General features: G+C 40.1%; 1 protein-coding gene across 1 annotated transcript in view; it reads left to right on the forward strand.

Annotated features, from left to right (window-relative positions):
• LOC126367461 (adenylate kinase isoenzyme 5) overlaps positions 1-27079 on the forward strand; it is a 69927-nt gene that overhangs the window by 42224 nt on the left and 624 nt on the right. Inside the window, exons 6-12 of the mRNA XM_050010975.1 lie at positions 11810-12013; positions 12450-12563; positions 20070-20200; positions 20998-21217; positions 21960-22124; positions 22334-22454; positions 25847-25980. Of these exons, the coding sequence (XP_049866932.1) occupies positions 11810-12013; positions 12450-12563; positions 20070-20200; positions 20998-21217; positions 21960-22124; positions 22334-22454; positions 25847-25980 (1089 nt within the window). The remainder of the gene's footprint in view (positions 1-11809; positions 12014-12449; positions 12564-20069; positions 20201-20997; positions 21218-21959; positions 22125-22333; positions 22455-25846; positions 25981-27079) is intronic.

Consider the following 27079-nt stretch of genomic DNA (forward strand, 5'->3'; position numbering starts at 1 on the left):
ATCCATGTATGAAACGACACGCATAGTAGGACAAACTGTATGAAATTCACGCTATAATGACCTTTATGGATAATGACTATATGGGCCGAAATCACCTGAAGGTTGTGGCTAAATTTGACCAATTACGGACAAGTAGAATCATGCATATTTGACAAGGAAATAAACCCCGTGGGCATTTTAGAACTGTTATGGCGATCTGTCGATACTTTTTAGGGCCCCGATACCGACCCCGCCGGCGTGGTCGACGATTTCCCTCATTTAGCGCTTATCGCTATCGACCCACTAGGGTCGATTAATTCTTTCAAATATTTTTCCTCTCAGACGACGCCCTGAGCCGAGGTTCGCGCCCAACTGGGCACCATCAGACCTGTTGTCTTAAACGTTGTACTGGGCGAGAGCCTTCAGCGCTCCCCATTTGTCCGGCCAAGTAGTTAATGCCATCTGCGGCAAATCTACAATAAGTCACGTCAAAAAAAATGTCGATACTTTGTCGATGTTGTGCAAATATACTCTTCTTATCGTGTGGGTTGTGAGGTGAATACCGACCTCATCAAACCTGGTGTCAGGGTTATTATTGAGCCGCCAAAGACCCCTGACATGACTCATGTAACGACTACATACTTATATCAGTAAGTAGTAACCGGGACCAACGGCTACACGAGCCTTCCGAAGCACGGATCATCTTACTTTGAACAATTAGGGTGATCATTGTTTGAGGGCAACTGGGCACCCTCAGGCCTATCGTCTTAAACGTTGTACCGGGTGAGCCTTCAGCGCTCCCCATTTATCCGGCCAAGTAGTTATTGCCATCTGTGGCAAATCTACAATAAGTCACGTCAAAAATAATTGTTTGAGGTTTACGCGGTTATTATCATAATTCATATAATACCGGGTTATAATATGAGACTTCTGATACGTGTATTAATAACGCAGTTAGAACTCGGTATTATGTGTTTTAATTAATCGGGTGATCAGCCTGCAATTTCCTAACGAAATCAGGGCTCAAAGTGATTTTTGTGATATCCCTATCGGGATTCGAGTATAGGATTACTAGCTATACTAGCTTAGGTAGTTAGTTATTTAACTAATGCACATTTGTTTTAGGTTTACGCGCTTATTAATTGTCATAATTAAAACACAAAATAACGGGTTCTTACCGCGTTTAAATCAGGGATATGAGGCTCCCGATATTTCGCCTCGTTTCGTTTCGTATTTTTTGTTTTAATTATTAAACTAATGTGTTATTTAATAATAATAATTTACTATAATGAATAATTTACACAAAATAATCGTTTGTTTGTAGGAGCTCGGTGGCGCAGCGGTAAACGCGCTCGGTCTGCGATTGTTGAAGTTAAGCAACTTTCGCAAAGGCCGGTCATAGGATGGGTGACCACAAAAAAAAACATCTCGAGCTCCTCCGTGCTTCGGAAGGCACGTTAAGCCGTTGGTCCCGGCTGCATTAGCAGACGTTAATAACCATCAATCCGCACTGGGCGCGTGATGGTTTGAGGCCCGATCTCCCTATCCATCCATAGGGAAGGCCCGTGCCCCAGCAGTGGGGACGTTTATGGGCTGATGATGATGAATCGTTTGTTTCAAAACCCGACTAAGATAGCGAACATACGAGGTATAAATGATTCAGACAATTAAACTGTAAATTGTAGGTTTCTTGGGAAAACACAAGTGCATCGGACACCAAAGCTGGCAGTTCGTTTTACTTACACCATAAGTGGTGTTAAAGCAAGGCTGAATTACAAATATGGCCGTAAAAAGTTAGTTTCTTCAAGAAATAATTAATATCTAAGTTAGTTGTTTCTATGTTGGACTGGCAACGAATAAAAAACATAGGACACGTTCAGCTGTTTGTCTTCCCAGGTATGTCGTAAAAACCGACAGAGATGTGTCCTTTTTTAACATGTTGGTAGCAACACGGTATCCGTGCCTAAAGCACACCTCGGACACTTCATTCAAATAACCTGGTTTTACACAGACACTACACTTTGACATTATCAACACGTGCAACTGTGTGCGTGAAGTCTGAGGGCTGCCAATTACAATACCTAATTTAACCGTTATTAATTTACTTAGGTAGATAGTAAGTACTACCTACTTACGAAAAATGTTTTTATAATAATAAGTTAATATTTATTTTCCACACAAATCACATACAAGACTACTAAATCTCATCTGTGTCCGGTGCTGCAGCTACCGCGGAAGTAGTCCGATCTTCGAGAGGATTTGGTGAAACGAACGGATGAGATTCTGAAGCATGTGTCCCAATGGGGAGATAAAAATCTGGTAACGTTCAACTCTTCAAAAATACAGGCGTGTCTGTTCACCGCTAAGAGGAGTCCGTTCAACAGGACTCCTACTTTCCGAAGTGCATCTGTACCGATCATCGACCGTCTTGAGCTTCTTGGAATGGAGCTGACGTCTCGTCTCAACTTTGGAGCCGCCACCATTGAATCCAAAGTTCAGACTGCAGCCAAAAAACTGGGCATCTTAAATAGGGTTAAGCGGTACTTCTCAGCTAGACAGCTTTTGACTTTATATATCTTAAAGCACAAGTCCGTTCTTCCATGGAGTACTGTTCTCACCTTTGGGATGGCTCAGCTAAGTACCAACTTGCTGCGTTGGATTCCGTGGAACGACGTGCTAAGAGTTTGATCGGCGACAGGAAGCTGGTGAAAGCCAAACTGCATAGCTGAGACCACCGCCGTAAAGTCGCCTGCCTGTCGGTTTTTTACAGATTGTACTTCGGTGAGTGTGCACATGAGCTCCATCAGCTCATTCCACCAAGTCCATTCCATCTGAGGACATCCAGACGTACGGCGGGTTACCATCCTTACTTGGTTGACATACCACCACTCCGCACCAAGCACTTCGCTTCATCCTTCATAATGCGCACAGCCAAGGAATGGAATGGGCTGCCGGCGTCGGTGTTTCCTGAATCTTATAACCTGGGGTCCTTTAAATCACGGGTGAATAGGCATTTTCTGGGTAAGCTCGTTCCAACATCGATCTCTGCTTCTCCCCGTGGAAGAACGAAGTCAAGAGCAAACCCATTTTAATTTAAAAAAAAATCTCACCTGAAATAGAGAACAACATTCGAAGCAAATAATTTCACATTCAAAATCTATCTCGTTTTACATAACCTCTTCTAGAAAATAAAATTATGTTTTTGACATTTGATCAGACAAAATGATTATGAATAACATAGAGAACGTACTGAGTCCATGGATCTTAAATCGTCTGTATCATTGACATGTAGCTTATAATGCCAATAATTAATTGTATTTGTATTTGCGGTCCACGTTAGGAATGTAATTTTTGTACGGAGTGTCCGTTAGTATTACTGCTTACTCTATGCCCCGGGCACACTTTCCGTGTGTCCTTTCAAAAGCAACAATTAACCGTAAAAGGAAGAAAGGTCAGTAGGGTTAACATTGCGCAGCGTGATAAAATTTTGTCACAGTCATTTTATCGATTCTGACGATGTAACTATGTAGTTTTGTCGTTTGGTGCTAATGTGTGAACCCAAATAAGTCATGTATTTCTGTCAAATCACGTGGCAAGCATGTTAGGGTAAAATACAAACTATCGATTTCGACAAAATGTATTGAATCGATCGATAATTTTATCACGTTGCGCATAATGTTGCGGGTATCTATGGTAATTAGTTTAATAAAAACACAAAATTCTTAATAGGCGTTATTTCCGGGATTTGCTTTTTCGAGATTTTCGGGGAGGGAGGGGAGGCTGGGATTAGCATATAGATACTGTTTCTTTATATATATTGACACTTTATTTACTGTAAGTACTATAATTCATCTGTTAATCTTCCTAAAAGTAAATAACATAACATAACATAAACAGCCTATATACATCCCACTGCTGGGCACAGGCCTCCTCAATCAACTGGAGGGGGTATGGAGCATAATCCACCACGCTGCTCCACTGCGGGTTGGTGGAGAAAAGTAAATACATGAATAAAAACTATCCTCTGTTCTTTTCTAGCTCTCAAACTATCTACATACCAAATTTTATCTCAATCGGTTCAGTGGTTTAAGCGTGAAAAGGTAACATACAGACAGATAGAGTAACAGTGTTTAGTAAGAAGAGAGCTATATAATTTTTGAGACGGGTGCCTAACTAAACTAAGTACAATTGCTTACAGTTAGGCGAATAAATTGTGTTTTATAAATATATAAAAACTATAATAACAGCCTCCGTGGTCTAGTGGTTAGAGCGTTGGGCTCACGATCTGGAAGTCCGCGTTCGATTCCCATTGTAGAAATCACTTTGTAAGACTGTCCTTTGTTTGGTAAGGACATTGCAGGCTTGAATCACCTGATTGGCCGAAAAAGTGAGATGATTCCGTGCTTCGGAAGGCATGCTAAGCCGTTGGGCTCGGGCTACTAGCCCAAACACCTCCACCAATCCGCAGCGAAGCAGCGTGGTGGAGTATGCTCCATACCCCCTCCGGTTGAGGCCTGTGGCCAGCAGCGGGACGTGTATAGGCTGTTTGTTTGTGTTAAATATATAATAATAAGTACTAACTTTAATTCTTGATAAAGATTTGTCACGCTGGGAACAAGACATATGGCCAGAGGGCGACAACTGAAAATTTTATGAGGGTGGACGATGCACTCTCAATAAAATATTACCTCGGTAAGGGGAGGACTTGGAAACTTCGAGAACAAACTATGGTACTTAATGCGTCACAGCTAGAGGATTCGATCCCGGTCGTGTTTTCTAATCCCGGGATTTCGGGGTTATCTAAAGTTAATCTCGGGATCCCGGGATAGACCCGGGATTGTTTGGTAATAGGAAGTGGTAACAAAAATACAGTGAAGTATATCAAAATCAATTATTTTTTTAAACCTTTAGTTAAATATTAAAAAAAAAACAAATTGTACTTTCTCCTGATAAAATAAACAACAAACTAGACTCTACACTTTTGCAAATAATTTATTAAAAAATATGAAAAATTTTATTTACACCATAAACAAAACAATTACAGAACAAAATTATATAAAAAAAACAAAAATAAAATTAAATAAAACTAAAAGAAATAAACAAAACTCAAAATAAAATAAATGATGTAAGTACTTACAATTAACACTTAAATTATTAAATAGTTCCATAATTGAACGAATGGAACTATGATAATATGAATAATATGTATTTGAATTTGAATCGATGGCTTCCACTTGGGTTGGTAGAAGATACATTCGTCAATTAGATATACTGAGAACCCTCTCACAAAAAACATTTAACCTTAAAATCATAGATTCTGCCATATCATAGAATTTTGTTATTACAATATTTTTTTTTAATATTTATTTTAAGTGCAATAAGAGTTTTTGTATTATATTGTATTGTATTCTGGGTTCGATTTCCGGTTTATCTCGGATCGAAGAATTGGATCATCTTCTCTTTAAGTAAATATGTATACAAAAGATTTTAAAGAACGGATATGGTGTTACGCGACGCGCACGCTGTTGTAGACACTTCCTATCTTTAGACGTGTCATTCAAAGATTAACTTTTAATCTAAAGTGTTTGCCAGCCTTTATGATGTAACTAGGAGAACCTGGGACACATGATAATGTAACAACATTTTACTAGCAGGCGCGTTATGTAGTAACTTAAATGATGTGACCTATTTAAGACATATTATCTTGCTGTCAGGCGCGTTATGAAGCTAGATGGTGTGATCTATCCTAGACACATCATCTTGCTGGCAGGCGCGTTATATACCTAGTAGCTAGATGGTGTGACCTATTCTAGACACATCATCTTGCTGGCAGGCGCGTTATGTAGTAGCCTAGGTGATGTGACCTATTCTAGACACATCATCTTGCTGGCAGGCGCGTTATATACCTAGTAGCTAGATGGTGTGACCTATTCTAGACACATCATCTTGCTGGCAGGCGCGTTATGTAGTAGCCTAGGTGATGTGACCTATTCTAGACACATCATCTTGCTGGCAGGCGCGTTATATACCTAGTAGCTAGATGGTGTGACCTATTCTAAACACATCATCTTGCTGGCAGGCGCGTTATGTAGTAGCCTAGGTGATGTGACCTATTCTAGACACATCATCTTGCTGGCAGGCGCGTTATATACCTAGTAGCTAGATGGTGTGACCTATTCTAGACACATCATCTTGCTGGCAGGCGCGTTATGTAGTAGCCTAGGTGATGTGACCTATTCTAGACACATCATCTTGCTGGCAGGCGCGTTATATACCTAGTAGCTAGATGGTGTGACCTATTCTAGACACATCATCTTGCTGGCAGGCGCGTTATATACCTAGTAGCTAGATGGTGTGACCTATTCTAGACACATCATCTTGCTGGCAGGCGCGTTATGTAGTAGCCTAGGTGATGTGACCTATTCTAGACACATCATCTTGCTGGCAGGCGCGTTATATACCTAGTAGCTAGATGGTGTGACCTATTCTAGACACATCATCTTGCTGGCAGGCGCGTTATGTAGTAGCCTAGGTGATGTGACCTATTCTAGACACATCATCTTGCTGGCAGGCGCGTTATATACCTAGTAGCTAGATGGTGTGACCTATCCTAGACACATCATCTTGCTGGCAGGCGCGTTATATACCTAGTAGCTAGATGGTGTGACCTATTCTAGACACATCATCTTGCTGGCAGGCGCGTTATGTAGTAGCCTAGGTGATGTGACCTATTCTAGACACATCATCTTGCTGGCAGGCGCGTTATATACCTAGTAGCTAGATGGTGTGACCTATTCTAGACACATCATCTTGCTGGCAGGCGCGTTATGTAGTAGCCTAGGTGATGTGACCTATTCTAGACACATCATCTTGCTGGCAGGCGCGTTATATACCTAGTAGCTAGATGGTGTGACCTATTCTAGACACATCATCTTGCTGGCAGGCGCGTTATATACCTAGTAGCTAGATGGTGTGACCTATTCTAGACACATCATCTTGCTGGCAGGCGCGTTATGTAGTAGCCTAGGTGATGTGACCTATTCTAGACACATCATCTTGCTGGCAGGCGCGTTATATACCTAGTAGCTAGATGGTGTGACCTATCCTAGACACATCATCTTGCTGGCAGGCGCGTTATATACCTAGTAGCTAGATGGTGTGACCTATTCTAGACACATCATCTTGCTGGCAGGCGCGTTATGTAGTAGCCTAGGTGATGTGACCTATTCTAGACACATCATCTTGCTGGCAGGCGCGTTATATACCTAGTAGCTAGATGGTGTGACCTATTCTAGACACATCATCTTGCTGGCAGGCGCGTTATGTAGTAGCCTAGGTGATGTGACCTATTCTAGACACATCATCTTGCTGGCAGGCGCGTTATATACCTAGTAGCTAGATGGTGTGACCTATCCTAGACACATCATCTTGCTGGCAGGCGCGTTATATACCTAGTAGCTAGATGGTGTGACCTATTCTAGACACATCATCTTGCTGGCAGGCGCGTTATGTAGTAGCCTAGGTGATGTGACCTATTCTAGACACATCATCTTGCTGGCAGGCGCGTTATGTAGTAGCCTAGGTGATGTGACCTATTCTAGACACATCATCTTGCTGGCAGGCGCGTTATGTAGTAGCCTAGGTGATGTGACGTATTTAAGACATATTATCTTTCTGGCAGGCGCGTTATGAAGCTACTAGATGGTGTGATCTATTCTAGACACATCATCTTGCTGGCAGGGTCGTTATTTTAAAAGTTAATCTCTGAATGACCGTCTAAAAATAACAATCTTCTTCTTTGCGATTCGATGGCGATCGATACTAAATTTTTGCTGACCACAATGATCTTTCAAGAAGCGGTCACATTATCACACAACATTCCTCGAAAACCGCCTGTGAAAAATTACTCATAATTCTGTTGACTATAATTTGATTGATTTCTAGTAAGTCCTTCGCCTCAATTCGTAGAAATATTCGTAAGACAAAGTTCGTTGACTCAGTCTAAAGTAATTAAAAATGTAGAAAGAAATCATAAATGTAGGCGACCGAGTGTAAGTAGGTACCAGGAAATGTATATGAATTTTTAGTTGAGCTCACGTGTCTTCATCGATTGAAGGTGTAGACAGACATAAATTCACGCCTATAATCTCTAATGGGGTAGGCAGAGCCACAAGTAATCATAAGCTGCTTGCAGCTAATGCTGATACGAAGTCATAACACGGATATGATGAACCTTATGTTAACAAGGGATCACCTTTTCGCCCGTAGCAATTGTTTATCACGTTAAAAAGGAACAAAAAATATCTGTCGGTTGTTAGATCAGGCCCAGGGAGATCCAGAAAGTATAGGTCAAAGATAAATTATGACATTCTAGTTAGGTACTGAATAAAGAAAGATCTAAAACTGATGAAAAACATTTTCTTTTTTTATTTAACTTATTTATGAACTTTAAAGAAAAACGTAATAGTAAGTCCGACATTGCATCTCGTTTTCTATTACGTCACAGTGTGCTTTTTCATACAATCATCATCATCAGCCGTACAAATACAAATTCCATAGTAATTCCTGTTTTGACGTTTAGGAAAAGTAACTTCTTCTTTCGTGTGGGTTGTGGAACGAATGACCGACCTCATAAACCGTGGTGTAAGGGTTACTATTGGGCCGCCAAAGTCCCCTGACATAGCTCATATAACGACTACATACTTATTACTTAAGTACTTACCTACTTTGAGCAAAGAAAGAAATAATTAACATTTATTTTCTATTTATTGGACGCCACATTAACTTAAAAAACAATAAAACAAACAGTAATTAAAAATATTTTAATCACCTAAACTACACATTGTGGAGGGCGTCCAAAAAAAATAGAAGTAAATGGTAGCAGGGACTGACTGCTTAACGTGCCCTCTGAAGCACGGATCATCTTACTTTTGGACAATCGGTTGATCAGCCCGCAATGTCCTATCGAGACTAGGGATCACAAAGTGATTTTTTCTATAATGTCCCCATTGGGATTCGAACCCGGAACCTCAGGATCGTGTGAACGCTCAACCAATGGACTACGGAGGCCGTGTTGTTAGTAAAAAGTAACTGATTTGATTTGTTGGAAACTAACCTATTCATTTTCATCTTCACACCTTGAAGTTTCTACTCTTTAATCACAGTGCGATGATGCATTAATGTGCATGATACAAAAGTCCTCGTTTTACACAGACACTACACATTGACGTATCGTACACGCTCATCTGTGTGTGTGACGTCTGACATCATACGATTGAAGACTAAAGAATGACCGAGGGGGTGAGGTAAACCTAGCTCAGCCGCTGGTGGGGAGCGGAGAGTTGCCGTTCTATACGTAGTGTTATTCCTTATTCTATCGCATTGATCTCATCATAAATGTATGAAATTGTGACCTGAATTTGTGTGTCAAGAAACTCTACTTCGGTCGACGTAAATACTTCAGGAATGGAGTGTGGCCAGCCTCAGAATTTTTTATACTTACCTTGTTCTTAATAACTGGTCGAATAGGAAACTGAATCAAATATTGAATTGTCCATTAATAATTTTTCTTGTTCTTTTTCTGTGTTTTATATGAGTTAGTGGCGCAAGAAAGAGTTCGGTCTTTTTTTATAACTTCTTCTCTTCTATCCTGTGGGTTGTGAGGTGAATTACCAACCTCATCAACCCTAGTGTCAGGGTTACTCTTGAGCCAAAGGCCCCCCCCTTACATGGCTCATGTAACGATTACTCACTTACATCAGTTAGTAAGTAGTAACCTTGACCAACGGCTTAACGTGCCTTCCTAAGCACGGATCATCTTATGTTCGGACAATCAGCTGATCAGCCTGTAATGTCCTAACCAAACTAGGGATCCTAGTTTATGTGAACATAGGGATATGTGATATGTCCCTACCGGGATTCGAACCAGGGACCTCCGGATCGTGAGCCCATCGCTCGACCACTGAACCACGGAGGCCGTTACTTAATAATTTTGCCTGGTTTGGTTTAAAGTCGAAAGAACGAATGCCCTTTTAAAATCGAAACCCAATTGTTTAACTATCGTGTCTGCAAATCTCGACATTAGAGTTGATTCCTGTAAACACCATCTCTTCTTTTCTTTGTCGATCCCTTTTCCCAGTTTAACTGGGGTCGGGTCTCCTTACACGCCTACGCCAGAGAACTCTAGCTGGCTTCTGTTCTGGCTTGTCTCTGTACGCAGATTTTCCAATCGAATCTCTTTCTGCATATTTGACCACCAGGTAGAAGGCGGTCGCCCTCTTCCACGCGGTCGACCAGGTTTATTTAAGGCCTTCTTGACGGAGTGGTCGTCTTCGCGTTTCAAGATATGGCCATACCATCGCATCCGGCTTTCTTTCACCTTTTCCACAATCGATGCAACCCTGAACGAACCCCTGACATTTTCGTTTCGCACTCGTGTCCAGTGGAGTCACTCCTCCTGCCCATCTGAGCATTTACATCTTCATTGTGTGGAGTTTTTGATCGTGTGATTTCTTCATGGTGCAGCATTCAGCTCCGCACGTTATGGCTGGTCGTGCTTCCGTTTTATATATTTTCCCTTTTCTACGGATGGGCATTTTGGGATCGCAGAAGGCACCTGTCAACGATTTGCTTCGATCTTGACACACTTCTCTTGCTTCCTCCACATTCATCAATCGCTTCATACACGCACGCCCGTTCAGAGTGCATCGTATTAAACCTTTTTTAAGGACATCTCCAATTTGGTCAATGTAAGTCCTTCTCGGTCTTCCTCTGCCAGCCCTACCATCAACTTTCGCTTTATATACCGCTTTTTCGCTTTTTTTTTTATCCTGTAGACACCATCTAATTTTATTTTAAGTTATACCTGTCATTGTCTTATCCACCGAAAAGGAAAGAGACGGATGATTGACAACTTTACTGTTAATTTTAATTATATCTTATGTGACAAGTAATAGTAATAATACATTAGTCAGTATAATTCACTTAATTTTCAATAATAAAATCGTCCCTGGAATGTTGGAGATACCAATGTAACACTTACGTCATCAAAGGGCTAGCAATAGTAGCTTTTATAGGATTGAGCATACCTGGTTTTCTAATACCATGGGCTTTACAGGCATGTATTGCGGTTTTCTGTCAAAAAAATTCTGTTCATGATGCTCCGTATTGTTCGATAAGTAATGTTGATTTTAACCTCGACGATTTTTCACAGTTTTCGGCACAAGGTCCTACCTATATTGTATTGTGTGCGAATGGCCTTAGGTATTTGTATCGAATTTACTATTGACACTACCTACGACTTGATTGGCTGTCACACGGGTTTTGTTGAAAATAGGCCACAATGTCATACAAGCTCACGACTAAGTACCAACACTTCACCGAGCTTTCTGTTAGACCAACGTGGTGGTGAGCCGTATCGCCGTCTTTAAAGGTCGAGCTAACTGTGTTAGTGAAAACTGCACGAACTGAGGTCCAGTTGGGATAAAGTCATGCTCATGTTAATATTTGCGGACATCTTTACATCCTCAAAACATCTGGCCAGGTTAAAAAGGCCACATCAAAGCAATTCATCTAAAAAGCAATATTGAAATTTAACATATGCGCATATAAAAGTAAGTGCACAATGTCAAATAGCAAAATTGTTTTTCTTGGAATGAATTGCTTGGGTGTGGTTTAACATAAAATATTTTATAGCACACACAGGAAATAAAAAAGAGAAATAGAAAGAGTACAATAGGCGGCATGCTTGCTAAGTAGCAATCTCTTCCAGGCAACCTTTGACTATAGGAGATATTTACCTTTTTTTAACCCCCCAATTCATTCTTCACAGGTTAACGGCGAAAGGAACCCAGAGGAGGTGTACAAGGATTTCCGCGCGGCAGTGCTTCAGATCCTGGGCACCCAGGACGAGTCTACCATGAATGGAGTCAGCGGGGTGGGAGTGGGGGCCGGTGGGATCCCGGGGGAGATTGTGGGGGTCGAGCCGGCGCCCCTCACTGGGGGACTCGCGAGGGAAGGCAGGCTGGTCAATGCGGTAAGCTTCCTCCTCTTGTGTCGGTTGTCAGTTCCTCGATAGAACTCACAAAACCTGGTCTCAAGCTCAAGTAAGCTCGTCAAGCAATGATGGCAGCCAAATCGAGTGTGATAGTAGAGTTCGTGTTTATAATTGCGAACTGCCTCTATGGTCCAGTGGTTGAGCGTTAGGCTCACGATTCGGAGGTCCTGCCGAGGTCGAATCCCTGTGGGGACATATCACAAAAATCTCTTTGCTGGTTGATTTGCTTCGGAATTCACTATTATAGCAACATAATTATTATAAAAAGTGGGGAACGCATTATACGCGTCACAATATGGTTTGTTTTTACACAATTTAACAAAGATGAATCTAGGTCTTTCACAAATACCGTAAAATAAAAATATTTTGATTTGGACCTGTGTGCAATTTAACTAATCCTTAATATTTTGTTCAGCATGCTGCCAACATGGCGAGAGAAGAAGCGTCAGTGCTGCCAATAGCAGCGCCAGCAGTAGTGCCAACTTACCGGCAGGAGACAAGAGAAGCGGACAGGATTGTTACTCCAAAGGTAATTGTCAAGTTAGGTTAAATAAAGAATTAAATCTTCATAGTCTATCTACTCCTTTCGTCCATAGATGCTGCACTATTCCGCAATATCATAATATTCAAATCAAATCAAATCAATATTCAGCTGTAGTTTATACCCGTTGTTGTTCCACCGCTTCGCATCCAAGTTTTTTATGGCTGATTCCTGGTAGTGGTTGCCTGGAAGAAGTTGCTTCAGAGCAATAAGGCCGCCCATTTGTACTGTTGCTTAAATTTTTTTATATGTTTCTATATTTTGTCTGTGTGCAATAAAGTATGCAGGATGTTCGTTACGATGTCACTAAATAAAGAGAAGTAATATAGGTAGCAACGTAATTCTATACATAATGCGATCCAAGTACCAAGCAACAATTATTTTTATTATGCTTCTGCTATTACATTGTATTTTGGTATAATTATGTACCCGAGTTAAGAGAAAATATACTGTTTTAATAAAAAACAAAAAAATATACAATCTATCAAATAATACTAAATAATAATAATAAAAAACTGTAGCTGGTTAGTCAAACGAAAGACAAAATAGGTAAGTATCGCGTTAAAGTTGTACAGTCATGAGCAATATCATGTACCCACTTTAGAACCCTGGCGCACTATCATATTTGACATTTAATGAAACTTATGGTGTACTTATGGTGCGGTTAGAACAGCCTCCGTGGTCTAGTGGTTAGAGCGTTAGGCTCACGATCTGGAGGTCCGGGTTCGATTCCCGATGGGGACATTGTCGAAATCACTGTGTGAGACTGTCCTTTGTTTGGTAAGGACTTTTCAGGCTTGAATCACCTGATTGTCCGAAAAAGTAAGATGATTCCGTGCTTCGGAGGGCACGTTAAGCCGTTGGTCCCGGCTATTAGCCGTAAAAAACACCTCCACCAACCCGCAGTGGAGCAGCGTGGTGGAGTATGCTCCATACCCCTCCGGTTGATTGAGGGGAGGCCTGTGCCCAGCAGTGGGACGTATATAGGCTGTTTACGTTACGTACGAAACTTAATCAATCAATCAATCAAATCAATTTATTTGCGAGAACACATAGAATACAAAAAAGGCGGCAAAATAATTCAAATAACAATGCTGTGATGTGTTCGGCCTGCATGCAGGCGCACAAATATACATAAAATAATAAAAAATAAAGAAATGATACATTGAAAAGAAAATATAATAATATGGTTTAATTTGTCAAAAAACTTAATGTGACATGGTTTCAAAGTGTATACATATCGTCCCTTAGCTTACAACACCGCTCAAGTCGAAAATTGGCGGCTTTTACATATTAATGCCATTGGATGAAGAAAATAAAGGTTAAAATAAAGTAAATCGTCAAAATAAGTATAAATAATTATTTATTAACCGCTAACTAGAGTATGTATTAAGTAGCAATAAAAAAATCTACAGATATTTTAAATAAGGTAAACGCTCCTATTACCGCCAGGTTAAGCTATGCTCTGATTACCTCTCAGAAATTAAGTACTTCTGTATTTGCTAGTGCAGCTTATTTGTTTTATTTGTATTTTTATGACTGTCTTCTGCTAAATACATCAAGAATTTTAAATTTTGAGTGAATATTTTGGATAAAAAATAATTTTATGTCCGAAAACTCACTTGCCTCTATTACCGCCACATGAATTGCGGTTTCTTTCTATTACCGCCTTTGCTGCATCGAATACCGCCAACGAGATATCTAACCAACTATTCAGGTACAATAAAATACTTTATTTAAAAAAAAGGTTGTTTTAATACCTTATTTTTAACACTGTTAATGTAGTTAATAGAAACATAAATTGGGAAAGCACTGTCTCTCAAAATACAGGTTCACCTAGTTTGAAAGACAGCGTTCCAACAAAAACTGTAAACGAACTGTTTTCAATAATCATCATCATCAACAGCCGTATGACGCCCACTGCTGGGCATAGGCCTCCCCCAAGGATCTCCACGACGATCGGTCCTGCGCTGCCCGCATCCAGCGGCTTCCCACCACCTTCACCAGATCGTCGGTCCACCTTGTAGCGGGCCTACCCACTGAGCGTCGTCCGACACGTGGTCGCCACTCCACTCCCGCCCCAGTGGCCATCGGTTCTCCTCGCTGTGTCCTGCCCACTGCCACTTCAGTTTTGCAATTCTCCAAGCTATGTCGGTGACTTTAGTTCTCCTGCGGATCTCCTCATTTCTGATTCGATCAAGCAGGGAAATACCGAGCATAGCTCTCTCCATTGCCCGCTGAGCGACACCGAGTCTCCTCACGAGACCCATAGTAAGCGGCCACGTCTCACTGCCGTAGGTCATCACTGGCAACACGCGCTGGTCAAAGACTTTCGTCTTGAGACACTGGTATTTTGGACGAGAAGATATTCCGCAGTTTCCCGAACGCTGCCCATTAGGGTGGAGTGAAAAAAAAATATTTTAAACTTTGTTACTCCTGTATCACCAATGGATGACCGACATTCTTAGAGATATAAAAATAAAATTTCAAGTTCCTATGTTTACGTCTTAAGGTGGCGCATCAAATTTAAAAGTTAAAGAAAATAACAAAATTTGTTTTTTATAAAGTTTTTATTTGAGACAAACTATTTATCAAAAAGAAAATATTGCAGCTTGAAATTAAGTATAAGTACTTATAAATATACAAAATATATTAAATAAAAGCATTTTAACATTCGGAAGCTGAAGTTATAGACTCTTCTTTTTGCTTAAAAAATTGTGATTTTGTGTCAAATACTGGTATGTCTTGCCTTGCCTTTATCCTCGTGCGAATGAATCCATCTCTTGCCTCTGGCCCACAAACAGATAAAGAAGCCTCAGTAACGAGCTTGACGCACCGTTCTACTGCCTGAGTGTGGCAAGGATACTTTTCGATTTCAAATAATTTGCCACCTGAGGAAATCACGCTTGAAATTTCTGCGTCACTATATTTCATGGTCATCGGAGGTTCTGTTATTTTTTCATTTGACCAGTCAATCAAATCATAATAATTCGATGCATCGATTTTAAGATTTGGGAGTTGAAATTCTCTTACTTTCTTTCCTTTAAACTCTTTTCTTGCCTTTAAAACTCTACGAAGTCCTATTTCCCTTATGTGAGACTCATTATCTTGTAACATTGCTAATAGTATGTTCTCTGGATGTGCAAAGAAGGAATTTCTCTGAATAGTTTTTATAACCACGCTTTTTTGGTCATCCGGTAGATACAAACATCTTTGAATCATATTAAAGATATGAATTGGACCATATTTGCAAGAAGGTTTTGTTTTAATGTCAAACCAAGTTGGTGCATAGACTTTTATTATGAAAGTTGCAAGATCTTTTAAAGATTTAGAAGGTTTCGTTGTTCCAACATATAAACGAAGAATTCTATTAGCGCAAGTCAACCACCGTGAATGTGCAAGTTTACCAGGATCTTTGCTGGCTAAGTTTTGTGGGACCGTACCTGTCGAAATGGCAGAGCATATTTCATATAAATATTTTTGATCAGTGCTAAGGGTATTAGTATTCAAATCCGGTAATTCTATGGGAATGCGTTCGAACACCTGTATTTGACAATTTTGGCATTTTTCTAACAATTTCCCTATGGTCCCAGAAAAACTGTTTGGTCCTGTAGTTGTACCATCAAGGCTGGTAAATAAATGACGAAGCGGTAGTTCATTTGCATGTAACAAGCACACAAACCATTGCAAAGGTCTTTGCAGATGTTTTTCTAATAAAGTTATGACTCCATTTTTATGTCCTGTATTTACAGCGGTACCGTCACATCCAATAGCTACCAAATATGTCCGATATTTAAACTTTGACTCAAGAAACTCAATTATATGTTTCACAATAGTCGTGGCTTTCCCAGAATCAACAGAAAGATGACCGATATATTCAGAACCAGGCTCCGAAATAATTGAAATATGTTCTTCAGTAATATTCTTCCGTTGTGAGATACTGCCACTTTTAGTCATGATTAAAGTAACTGGATTATTTGTCCTAGGTAAATGTACTGGTCTACAACTTCGAGTGTAACGTTCCAAACCTGAACTGGAGTGGGTGCGATATGGTCGTTGGACATAATTTTTGTCTTTGCCATGTTCATGCTAAGACCCACTCGTTGGGATGCGTTACTGAGATGCTCGAGCATGGTGTTCAGGTCTTCCAGGGTGTCAGCCATTAGGACTATATCATCGGCAAATCGAAGGTGCGTCAGGTACTCACCGTTGATGTTGATGCCAAATCCTTTCCAGTCCAGAAGCTTAAAAATATCCTCCAATGCAGCAGTGAACAGTTTCGGAGAGATGACATCTCCCTGTCTCACTCCTCGCTGCAGTTGGATCGGATTAGAGCTCTGGTTCTGTACTCGAACTGAAATAGTGGCATTTTGGTAGAGGTCCCTTAGCTTTTCGATGTACCTATGGTCCACTTGGCACCTCTGAAGAGACTGCAACACCGCTCAGGTCTCGATCGAATCAAAGGCTTTCTCATAGTCCACAAACACCAAGCAAAGTGGCAGATTATACTCTTCGGTCTTCTGTATAACCTGCCGCAGCGTATGGATGTGGTCTATGGTGCTAAAGCCTTTTCGGAAACCGGCTTGTTCGGGAGGCTGGAAGTCGTCAAACCTGCAAGCGAGACGATTCGTAATAACCCTCGAAAACAACTTGTAGACATGGCTCAGAAGCGAGATAGATCTGTAGTTCTTCAGTAGGGCTTTATCACCTTTCTTGAAGAACAGGATCACCTCGCTTCCGCTCTATGCCCTCGGCGTTTTGCCCTGAAATATGACGGAATTGAAGAGCCTTTGGAGGACTTTGAGTATTGGCGTTCCGCCCGCTCTCAGAAGTTCTGCTGTGATTCCATCATCTCCTGCCGCTTTGTTGTTTTTGAGCTGTTTGAGGGCCATCCTAATCTCGTACAGGCTGACGTCCGGGATATCTTCAGTGTAGTGTCGGGTAAGCTTGGCTCGAGGGTCTCGAGCCATGCTTTCGCCTGATGTTTTCGTGGAATATAGCTGTCTATAGAAACTCTCAATCTCCCTCAGGATTTCGGGAGTCGACGAAATGATTCTGTATGAGGAGTTTTCAATAAACTTTATTATTATTGTTATTTTTTTATTAAATGAATTATGACATAAACTACAGAAAAATCTTTTGGTTTCATAGATTTATATACATAATTGACGTCTGTCTCTGTCCATCCGTCTGTCTCTGTCCGTCCGTCTGTCCATCCGTCTGTCTCTGTCTATCCGTCTGTCTCTGCCGGTCCGTCTGTCTCTGTCCATCCGTCTGTCTCTGTCCGTCCGTCTGTCCATCCGTCTGTCTCTGTCCGTCCGTCTGTCTCTGTCCGTCCGTCTGTCTCTGTCTGTCCTTCTGTCTTTGTCTATCCGTCTGTCTCTGTCCGTCCGTCTGTCTCTGTCTGTTCTTCTGTCTCTGTCCGTCCGTCTGTCCCTGTCCGTCCGTCTGTCTCTATCTGTCCGTCCGTTTCGGTCTGTCCGTCCGTCTCTATCAGTCCGAAGAATAATGCATCACCCTGTCTATAAATCATAAGAGGGAATCTTTAGTGGCGGTAATAGAAACATGTATGTAATTTCTGTGTTTCAATTTCCGCCACATAAAAATTAGCCTTAAGAAAACAAATAAATATTCAAAATGAGAGCTGCGTATGTAATAACCAGTTTCAAAGCATATTTTAATAAATATATAAAGTATTTAAATTAGAAATTCATAATTACTTCAACTACTTGTTCATTCATTTCTTAAAAAAATACATTAACTTATATGCAGCACAGGATACTTGAATTCCACCAAATGTGTGGCGTTAATAGATTTTAATATAGTTCATGAACCATACTATAAAATAAGATGATAACATTATGAATGATTGGGCATGTTACCTTAAATAACTAAAAAATACAAATATCATACAAATATCGATCGCCGCCATAGGTGGCGGTAATAGTAACCAAACTGCAAATGTACGCTTCTATCACCGCCACATTTTAAAACTCAAATTAATCATTTAAAACTAACACAAATGTCAAATATAGCATTCTTTCTCAGTTCTTAAACGTATTAACAAGTAGTTATAATTACTAAAATGAAGAAAAATATGTTTCATCGGACACAAAACCTTAAGAAAAAAATGTTGTATGCTTATGCATTTCAGTAGTGGCTTGTATGGAGCGCGTTGCTTGCGCGGACACTGCACACTTACAGACCAATCACAAATTAGACTGTTGTTGCCCACGCTTAGGGGTATGTACGATTCATGGTCAATTAATACATGTATCTTTTGACATTTGAATCAATTTTCTATCTCACACACAATTCAAAATATCCGCAATTTAAAAAAGGTGGCGGTAAACGATGTCGATTTTTGGGTGGCGTTAATAGGAGCGTTTACCTTAAGACATTTTATTTCGTCTCCTGTAAAGTTGGTAAAAATGACTTAAGCGGTGTTGTAAGCTAAGGGACGATATTAGTACTCGTGACCGTACAACGCCACCTATATTGTTTTTGGTGAAGTAAGCGTGGAAAGCCCTCTCTTTCCTAGTTCATCATAGAAACAACCCCGACTACATATATAACAAACATTACGCTATAAAATCAACATAATACTAGTCACTAAACAAACAAACAGGTTCATTAAGGTCAGTAGTCGATAAGGTCATTTAACACCCTACAATGCCACGTCAAACAAATAATATGGAATAAAACACCGCTTTTCCTGCAAGTCATTACGACAGAGGTTTATTTAAGTATACATTTTTTTTAAAGAACGTCTAGGGCCTTGTGCCGAGGTTTTTCTTGCAGCTTCTTTTCCCCGGCTATACAGGTTGTGAGAAGCGGCAGTAGTTTTAAGCGGATGAGACGTTCGTTATGTAAAAATTTACCTACTTACTGAATAAAGATATTTTTGAATTTGAATAATAAAAAACAAATTGAAATTTCCACACATAAATAAGATCACACAAGATTTCCCTTTGGGGTAGAGAGAGGCCACGGAATTCCACTTACTACCATCCTGAGGGTAGCTACGGTCGGTTCGGCAGTATTAGCCGAACAACAAAGCCGACCCGATGTAATTACTGCACTTGTTCGGCTTATGCCGATTGGGCAGTTCATTCGGGTTGACAATCATACGATTCGATGACTGCCTGCCCGCCTAGTGAAAGCCGAACGGCTTTTTCTCGAACATACATCTACATCATCATCATCATCATCATCAGCCCATTAACGTCTCCACTGCTGGGGCAGGGAGTAGCAACCGGGACCAACCGCTTAACGTGCCTTCTAAAGCACGGATCATCTTACTCTCGGACAAACGGGTGATCAACCAGTAATGTCCTAACCAAACTAGGGACCACGAAGTATGTTTTTTTTGTGATATGTCCCCAGCGGGAATCGACCCCGGGACCTCCAGATCGTGAGCCCAACGCTCAACCACTGGACCACGGAGGCCGTTTAAATAAGTAGTTATTTATGTTATTAATGTATTTTTTACAGCCGGAAGTGATAAGAGTCCGCGGCGCCGCTACGAAGCCTGCGATACTGTGGGTGGTTGGCGGACCCGGTAGCAATAAAGCTACGTTGTGCCAACGTGCGGTCACGCAGAGACAAGGATGGACGCATTTCAGGTTGGTAGGAAAAAACTAAACAAAAAAAAAACAAAAAATATGTCAATTTGTTTTTTTATTCTCTTCAGAGTTTTAAAACTCTGCTACTTGCTCTTTACGAATCCCAGTGTGGATATTAATATAACTTATTTTGTCTTATAGTCAGGAGAAAATTAAAGTTTATAGCAAGAGTAGGAAGTATGATGTATACTAATCCCATATCTATCCTTCAAGCTTTTATGATTTAAATATGAAAGTAACTCTTTCATTTTCACGCCTAAACCTGTAATTAAACCAATCTTGATAGATGTCTACCCAGGACCATAAATACAGGATGTTAGTGACATCGTAACGAAAACTTTGACGGATGATTCAGGCTATGATTCTGAGTTGATATCAAGTGGAATTTTCCGTCGCAAAAGTATGGAGCTGAAAATAATAAAAAAAAAATCACTAAAATTTTCATGAATTTTCCGACAGGAAATTCCTATTGATATCGACTCAGAATCATGGTCTGAATCATCCCCCACAGCATTCGTTACGGTGTCACTAAAACACATACCTACTTGTGTGGGTACCTGTATGTACTTGTACGGGGTGTAAGTGACATCGTAACGAATACTGAGAGGGATGATTCGGCTCATTATTCTGAGTTAATTAATATCAAGTGAAATTTTCCATCGCAGAAGTATAGACTTGAAAATAATTTAAAAAAATAACATGAATTTTATTTTTACCCTGGTTACTGTTAAGCCTCCAAAGGCTCGTGACATTTCTCATGCCTCTGTATTATATGCATTACTAACCTACTCTTTCAGTCTTGGTCAACGCCTGCGCGCTCTAGCGGACGCGGGCGGCGGGCCGGCCTCCGACGGAGCCCTAGCGCGCTCCGCAGTCAGCGGCGGGGAGTTGGCCCCGCGAGACTTAGCCACCAAGCTGGTGAGGGGAGCAGTCACCGACGCCGCCCGCAGCGGACATGGCATGCTGCTTGACGGGTACCCCAGAGACTTGGAGCAGCTGCAGCTGTTTGAGAGAGAAGTAAGTTCTGATCATCTTCCTCCTGCTCTTATCCCACTTTAGGTGGGGTCGGCACAACATTTATTCTTCTTACTTCCATTTTAGGAGAACGCGTTGAAACTGCGACCTGTTTTACCGTGTGTCCTTCTAAACACTTAATTTATTTTTAAATATACTTACAGACGTACCTGTTACGTGTTAGAGATCATTCAGGCCATTCTGAGTTGATATCAAGTGGAATTTTCCATCGCAAAAGTATGGAACGGAAAATAATTCAAAAGCTCTAAATTTTTTATAATTTTTTCGATAGGAAAATCCACTTGATATCAACTTAGAAGCATGGTCTGAGTCATCCGACTGAGTATTCGTTACGATGTCACTAACACCCTGTATAATCAATTAATTATATTTGTAATAAATAAATAATTATTATTTACAAATTATAAATACAAATACTAAATGATTTATTTGTGAAACACAGGTAGAGTAGGATGTTATAACATAATATAAATTAGAGCGCTGTGATCTGCCAGTCGGCGTACAAATATAACGTAATTAAACATTAATATTATAAACGAATTAAACATTAGAATTCTCTACTAATTATGCATGCCCTATTATATTTTTTACATTATTAAAGATATAAATTTATTATTAATAATTGTCACAATAATATAAAAGTCAAAGTATAAAAGATTAAGATTATTAATATAAATAATTAATTTACTAAGTATTAATTTTTATCTTAATTTCCTTCTTCCAGTTCAACGTGAAGCCCCGCATGGTACTCCTGGACTGTTCGAAGCTGCAACTTGGCAGAGGGCGGCGAGACGACTCGGTGGCGGCCTTCAGAAGACGCCTGGAGGTCTTCCGGGAACTAAGTCTGCCAATGCTGAAGAGCATCGACCAGCAACACCGACTTGTCATCGTGAGTAATAATGCTTCTATTTTATTAATATCTTAACTTCCTAAAGTCGAGCCTTCAGCGCTCCCCATTTGTCCGGCCAAGTAGTTAATGCCATCTGCGGCAAATCTACAATCAGTCACGTCAAAAAAAAGACTTAGTAAAAAGTAACTGATTTGACTAGTTGGAAACTAGCCTATTATTGCAACAGGCTAAATCTTGATTATTTCCAGGTGGATGGCGACACGGACTCCCCGGACGTCCAAGAGGAGTTCACGCGGATCCTTCTCGAAGAGATGGAGAAGGCGGAGGCGCTCGCCGCCATGCCCGAGCCGCCGCCGCAGCCCCAAGAAGGTATGTAGCCAGGTGGGGTTCATCCATAGATTTTCTACTACCGTAGATTGAACATCAGCGCTCAAAAACTGGGACGCCAAGTTACTGTTAATATAGCGACGTTGACAGTACTTTAACTCAGTGCGCGATTAAGCGCCGAACTGGCAACAAGGTGAAGTGCATAGTAAAAATTTGCAAAAATAGAAGCTCAAAGCGAAAAAAGAAGGATGGAACATCATATTTCTATAAGTAATGACATTGTGTATGTTATCATAGCATTTTAAACATTTTTTTTCGCAGTAAAACCCACCAAATTTAATATTTTAGTAAGTATAAAATATCCGACCGCGTTACGAAGCACCACGCGCTAATTACGTATAACAAGACGATGCGTTCTTTCTTAATTTGACACAATTTCATTGAATGTTTATACCGCTGTGTACGAATGTATAGCTAAATAATAAGCGCAAAGTTTTCACTGCATTTTTGTATCAAGCGCTGTATGTACGGTAGTGGTAAATCAATGGGTTCATTACATAATAATTTGTGTGATGCTCTGTCGCGGGGCCACCACCTCCAATTCAGTTGAAAACGATATAGATTACTGTACGTACTACGTACATAGTGTACGTGAAAAGATTTTATGTGTACGTGCTATAATTAGAAAGAAAACAACAAATTAAAGTGGCTTCGCTGCAGAGCATACTCCCCAGCGGAGCCACTCAGTATGAGTACTTCTAGATGATTTCTCTCTCTAATTTTAAATACAAATTGATGTACGGACGCTGCTTTGGGTGTACGTTTAGAAATAATAGTAAATAGTCTCATGATTTCGTTATAATCTTCGTTATAACTCTGGATCCTATATTCTTGTTTAAATAGTGATGCGCCGAATATTCGGTTGGTATTTGATATCCGGTACCAAAATTGAATATTCAGTATGCTATTTGGGTGTCGTCGCATATGTACAGAATTATATTAATAAAAGAAGGATATTTCTAGGAATCATTACAATCTTAAATAAAACTAGAGTATATACGCATTTCCTGGATAAGCATGTATTATGTTACTTTTCACTTTTGACTGCAAAAAAATATTTAACACTGGTTTTGATCTGTGATCGGTTATGAGAGACTGTAACATAAATATTGTCATCAGTAAGTAATAAAATCATTGTTACTCAAGCTAATAAAAAACATTATTTTATGTTTATTTTTAAAATTAACAATTACTTATATAAAAAAATAACGAGTAAACATATATTATTAAATGGGACGGAATGACAATGTCTTGCTTGCCGCAAGAAACTTTGAAGGTCATGTCGTCATAACATTCCCACTTTGCATTACGGCGGCGGCAGTGCTGAGTTACATAATGACCTAATCCTTCTGATTTGTTCCCAACAAACTTTACTACTGCTCCTAATACAAAAAAAAAAAATGCCGCAGATGGCATTAACTACTTGACCGGAAACAAAAAACTTGTCTGATGGCAACAATTCAACCAAAAAAAAAACGATGTCTGATGTCTGTCAATGTCTGACAAAGTTTTTTGTAAATCCAGTTCAAAAAATATTATATGATTTAATAATTCAAATAGCTTTTCCCTACAATCGAATTTGAATATCCGGTTATTTGAATGATCATTTATTTATAATTCATATTTGCCCATCACTAACTGTGGTTACTGTGACGGATCGGTACGGCACTGACAATTTATGTCAAATCTGTCATAGATACACGGCCGGAAATGTTCATACAAAAAAATTGTACCATAGCGCAAACGTACCGAGTTTAGAAAATGACAGCTACTTCACCCGCTGCAAAATGACAGCTCTGCGATCCTCCGCCATCTTGGGACAATCTTAGGTTAGGATATAAACATAGACACAAGGGCAAGCGCTGCCCGCCCGGCGTCCTAACCAAACAAAATCCAAAATCAATCATTGTTTCATTGTAGTTTTATAAATGTAAGTGATCGAGTGAAATTTGCGTTGAATAAATTCCGTACTTAGCCTCTCAACTAGAAAACTGTGATATCCATACAGTATGAGTGTAAGATAAGTAAGCGAAAAGACGAAAAGACGCTATATTTCACCAGTTTCCTAAAAGTGAGCTAGGAAGAACTCTAGAAGTGCAGAAGTTACAGTGTCTGTGTGATGACAATTTGCGAAGGCTTAGGACTACTGGGAACAATTATTGTGTTTGCCATGCGGATTGCACAAAGACATTTTTATTAAAAACTTTCCGGGTCTCTCAAGATTAGCAGTGTTATTATAAACAAAATATTAAAGGGTACAGATGTCTCTAGATTAGAGAGTTTAGAGGAAAGTTTGCCATTAATGCAAAAAGGCATATTTAAAATAATAATAATAAAGCTTTATTTCAGAAAAAAATCCATAAAAAAAAAAAAAAAAAAAAATGTTATACAAGTAAACTGCAGTCTTTTTTTTATCAACCTTGTCATCAAAATTTAAAGTAATCTAAATAATTTAAAGCTATCACTACTGCCACGCCGTGCCATATTATTACCATGGCAACCCCACAATTATTTTTGCGTGTGGCAATATAATTTTACATGTCAAATCAAGTGTCATACTCTAAATTCTGAGGCTCTTTGTTTTGTATGAGAGACGTTCGTCTGAAATAGGTTCTCTTAGTAGTTTGTGCATAGATAAAAAGTTCTCGCAAGGAGATTGTTTCTTAAAATCTTCAGCGCTTCAAGTTTTGTTCATGCCATCATATACACTTTAATTTGTTGTTTTCTTTCTAATTATAGCACGTACACATAAAATCTTTTCACGTACACTATGTACGTAGTACGTACATCAAACTATACTTCAATTTACAGGAAGAAAACATCTCGAAGTATGCAAACTGAGTGGCTCCGCTGGGGAGTATGCTCTCCAGCGAAGCCACTTTAATTTGTTGTTTTCTTTCTAATTATAGCACGTACACATAAAATCTTTTCACGTACACTATGTACGTAGTACGTACATCAAACTATACTACAATTTACAGGAAGAAAACATCTCGAAGTATGCAAACTGAGTGGCTCCGCTGGGGAGTATGCTCTCCAGCGAAGCCACTTTCATTTGTTGTTTTCTTTCTAATTATAGCACGTACACATAAAATCTTTTCACGTACACTATGTACATGGTACGTACAGTAATCTATATCGTTTTCAACTGAATTGGAGGCGGTGGCCCCGCGACAGAGCATCACACAATAATTTGCATAAAAAATTATGCAAATTAATTCTGTCGGGTTATTGGCCAATGTATATTTGACAGGTTTGTTTAAACGGCCTAACGTTCATTCAATCCGTCTTTTTCCGTTTCGGCATAGAAAAATCTGTCTACAGAAATCAACAATAAGGGATCACGCAACATTCATATATGTTTCTTTTTTCAGATACAACAGCGATGCAGCAATTCACACACGCCATGTCTCGAATGGGCAATGGGTTCGCCAACGGAACCGCCCACAACGGGACACTGCCTAACGGGAACATGGGTAACGGATTTATAGGCATGACCAATAATAAGGTAAATTAACATTTTGACATCCCTATACAGGGTGTTAGTGACATGGTAACGAATACTCAGGGGGATGATTCAGACCATGATTCTGAGTTAATATCAGGTGGAATTTTTCGTCGCAAAATTCATGATGTTTTTTTTAGTTTTTTTAAATTATTTTCAATTATATACTTTTGCGATGGAAAATTCCACTTGATATTAACTCAGAATAATCAGCTGAATCATCCCCCTCAGTATTCGTTACGATGTCACTTACACCCCACACAAGTAGGTACATACGGTAGCCATACAAGTAGGTATGGGTGTTAGTGACATCGTAACGAATACTGAGGGGGATGGTTCAGACCATGATTCCGAGTTGATATCAAGTGGAATTTCCAGTCTGAATATTCATGAAAATTTTTGTGTTTTTTTTTATTATTTTCAGTTCCATACTTTTGCGACGGAAAATTCCACTTGATAACATCTCAGAATCATGGCATCAATCACCTCTCAAAGTTTTCGTTACGATGTCACTAACATATGTTACATACATTTTTTTTTGTAACGTAGGGGAAATCTTCATGGATACCTCGTCACCCGGGGGAGCGACGAGGTTATGTTGGACTCCTACCGACTAAAACCCCTCCGATGACCCTCTGCTGTGCATGTCGGGGAGCTCCGATATCTCTGTCGAACGCACCGGTGCTCCCCTTGCACTTGCTTACATTAAAACGCGTCCCGGGTGGATCCCCACCCCTACGCCATCCTAGTTTTACGGCGATGCGAGGCCATATCGCATTGTCGTCCCTCCCGGAGATCGTGTGTTGAGCGGTTCGGGCCCCCGCCCTTACCACTCACGATCCCAGTGTCCCCTTTCAGTCGCCTCTTACGACAGGCAGGGGGTACCGTAGGCCTATTCTTGCGCCCGGAACTACAGGGCGGATGTTACATACCTACGTAAATTCCAAGCAGAGACCATTGAAATCCATTTGCTCCAATCCTGACACACTTCTCTTGCTTCCTCCACATTCATCAATCGTTTCATAAACGAGTTCCGTGGTTCGTGAGCGTTGGGCTCACGATCCAGAGGTCCCGAGTTCGATCCCGGTGGGGACATATCACA

Source organism: Pectinophora gossypiella, chromosome 1, assembly GCF_024362695.1.
Source record: "Pectinophora gossypiella chromosome 1, ilPecGoss1.1, whole genome shotgun sequence".
In the NCBI taxonomy this organism is placed as follows: domain Eukaryota; kingdom Metazoa; phylum Arthropoda; class Insecta; order Lepidoptera; family Gelechiidae; genus Pectinophora; species Pectinophora gossypiella.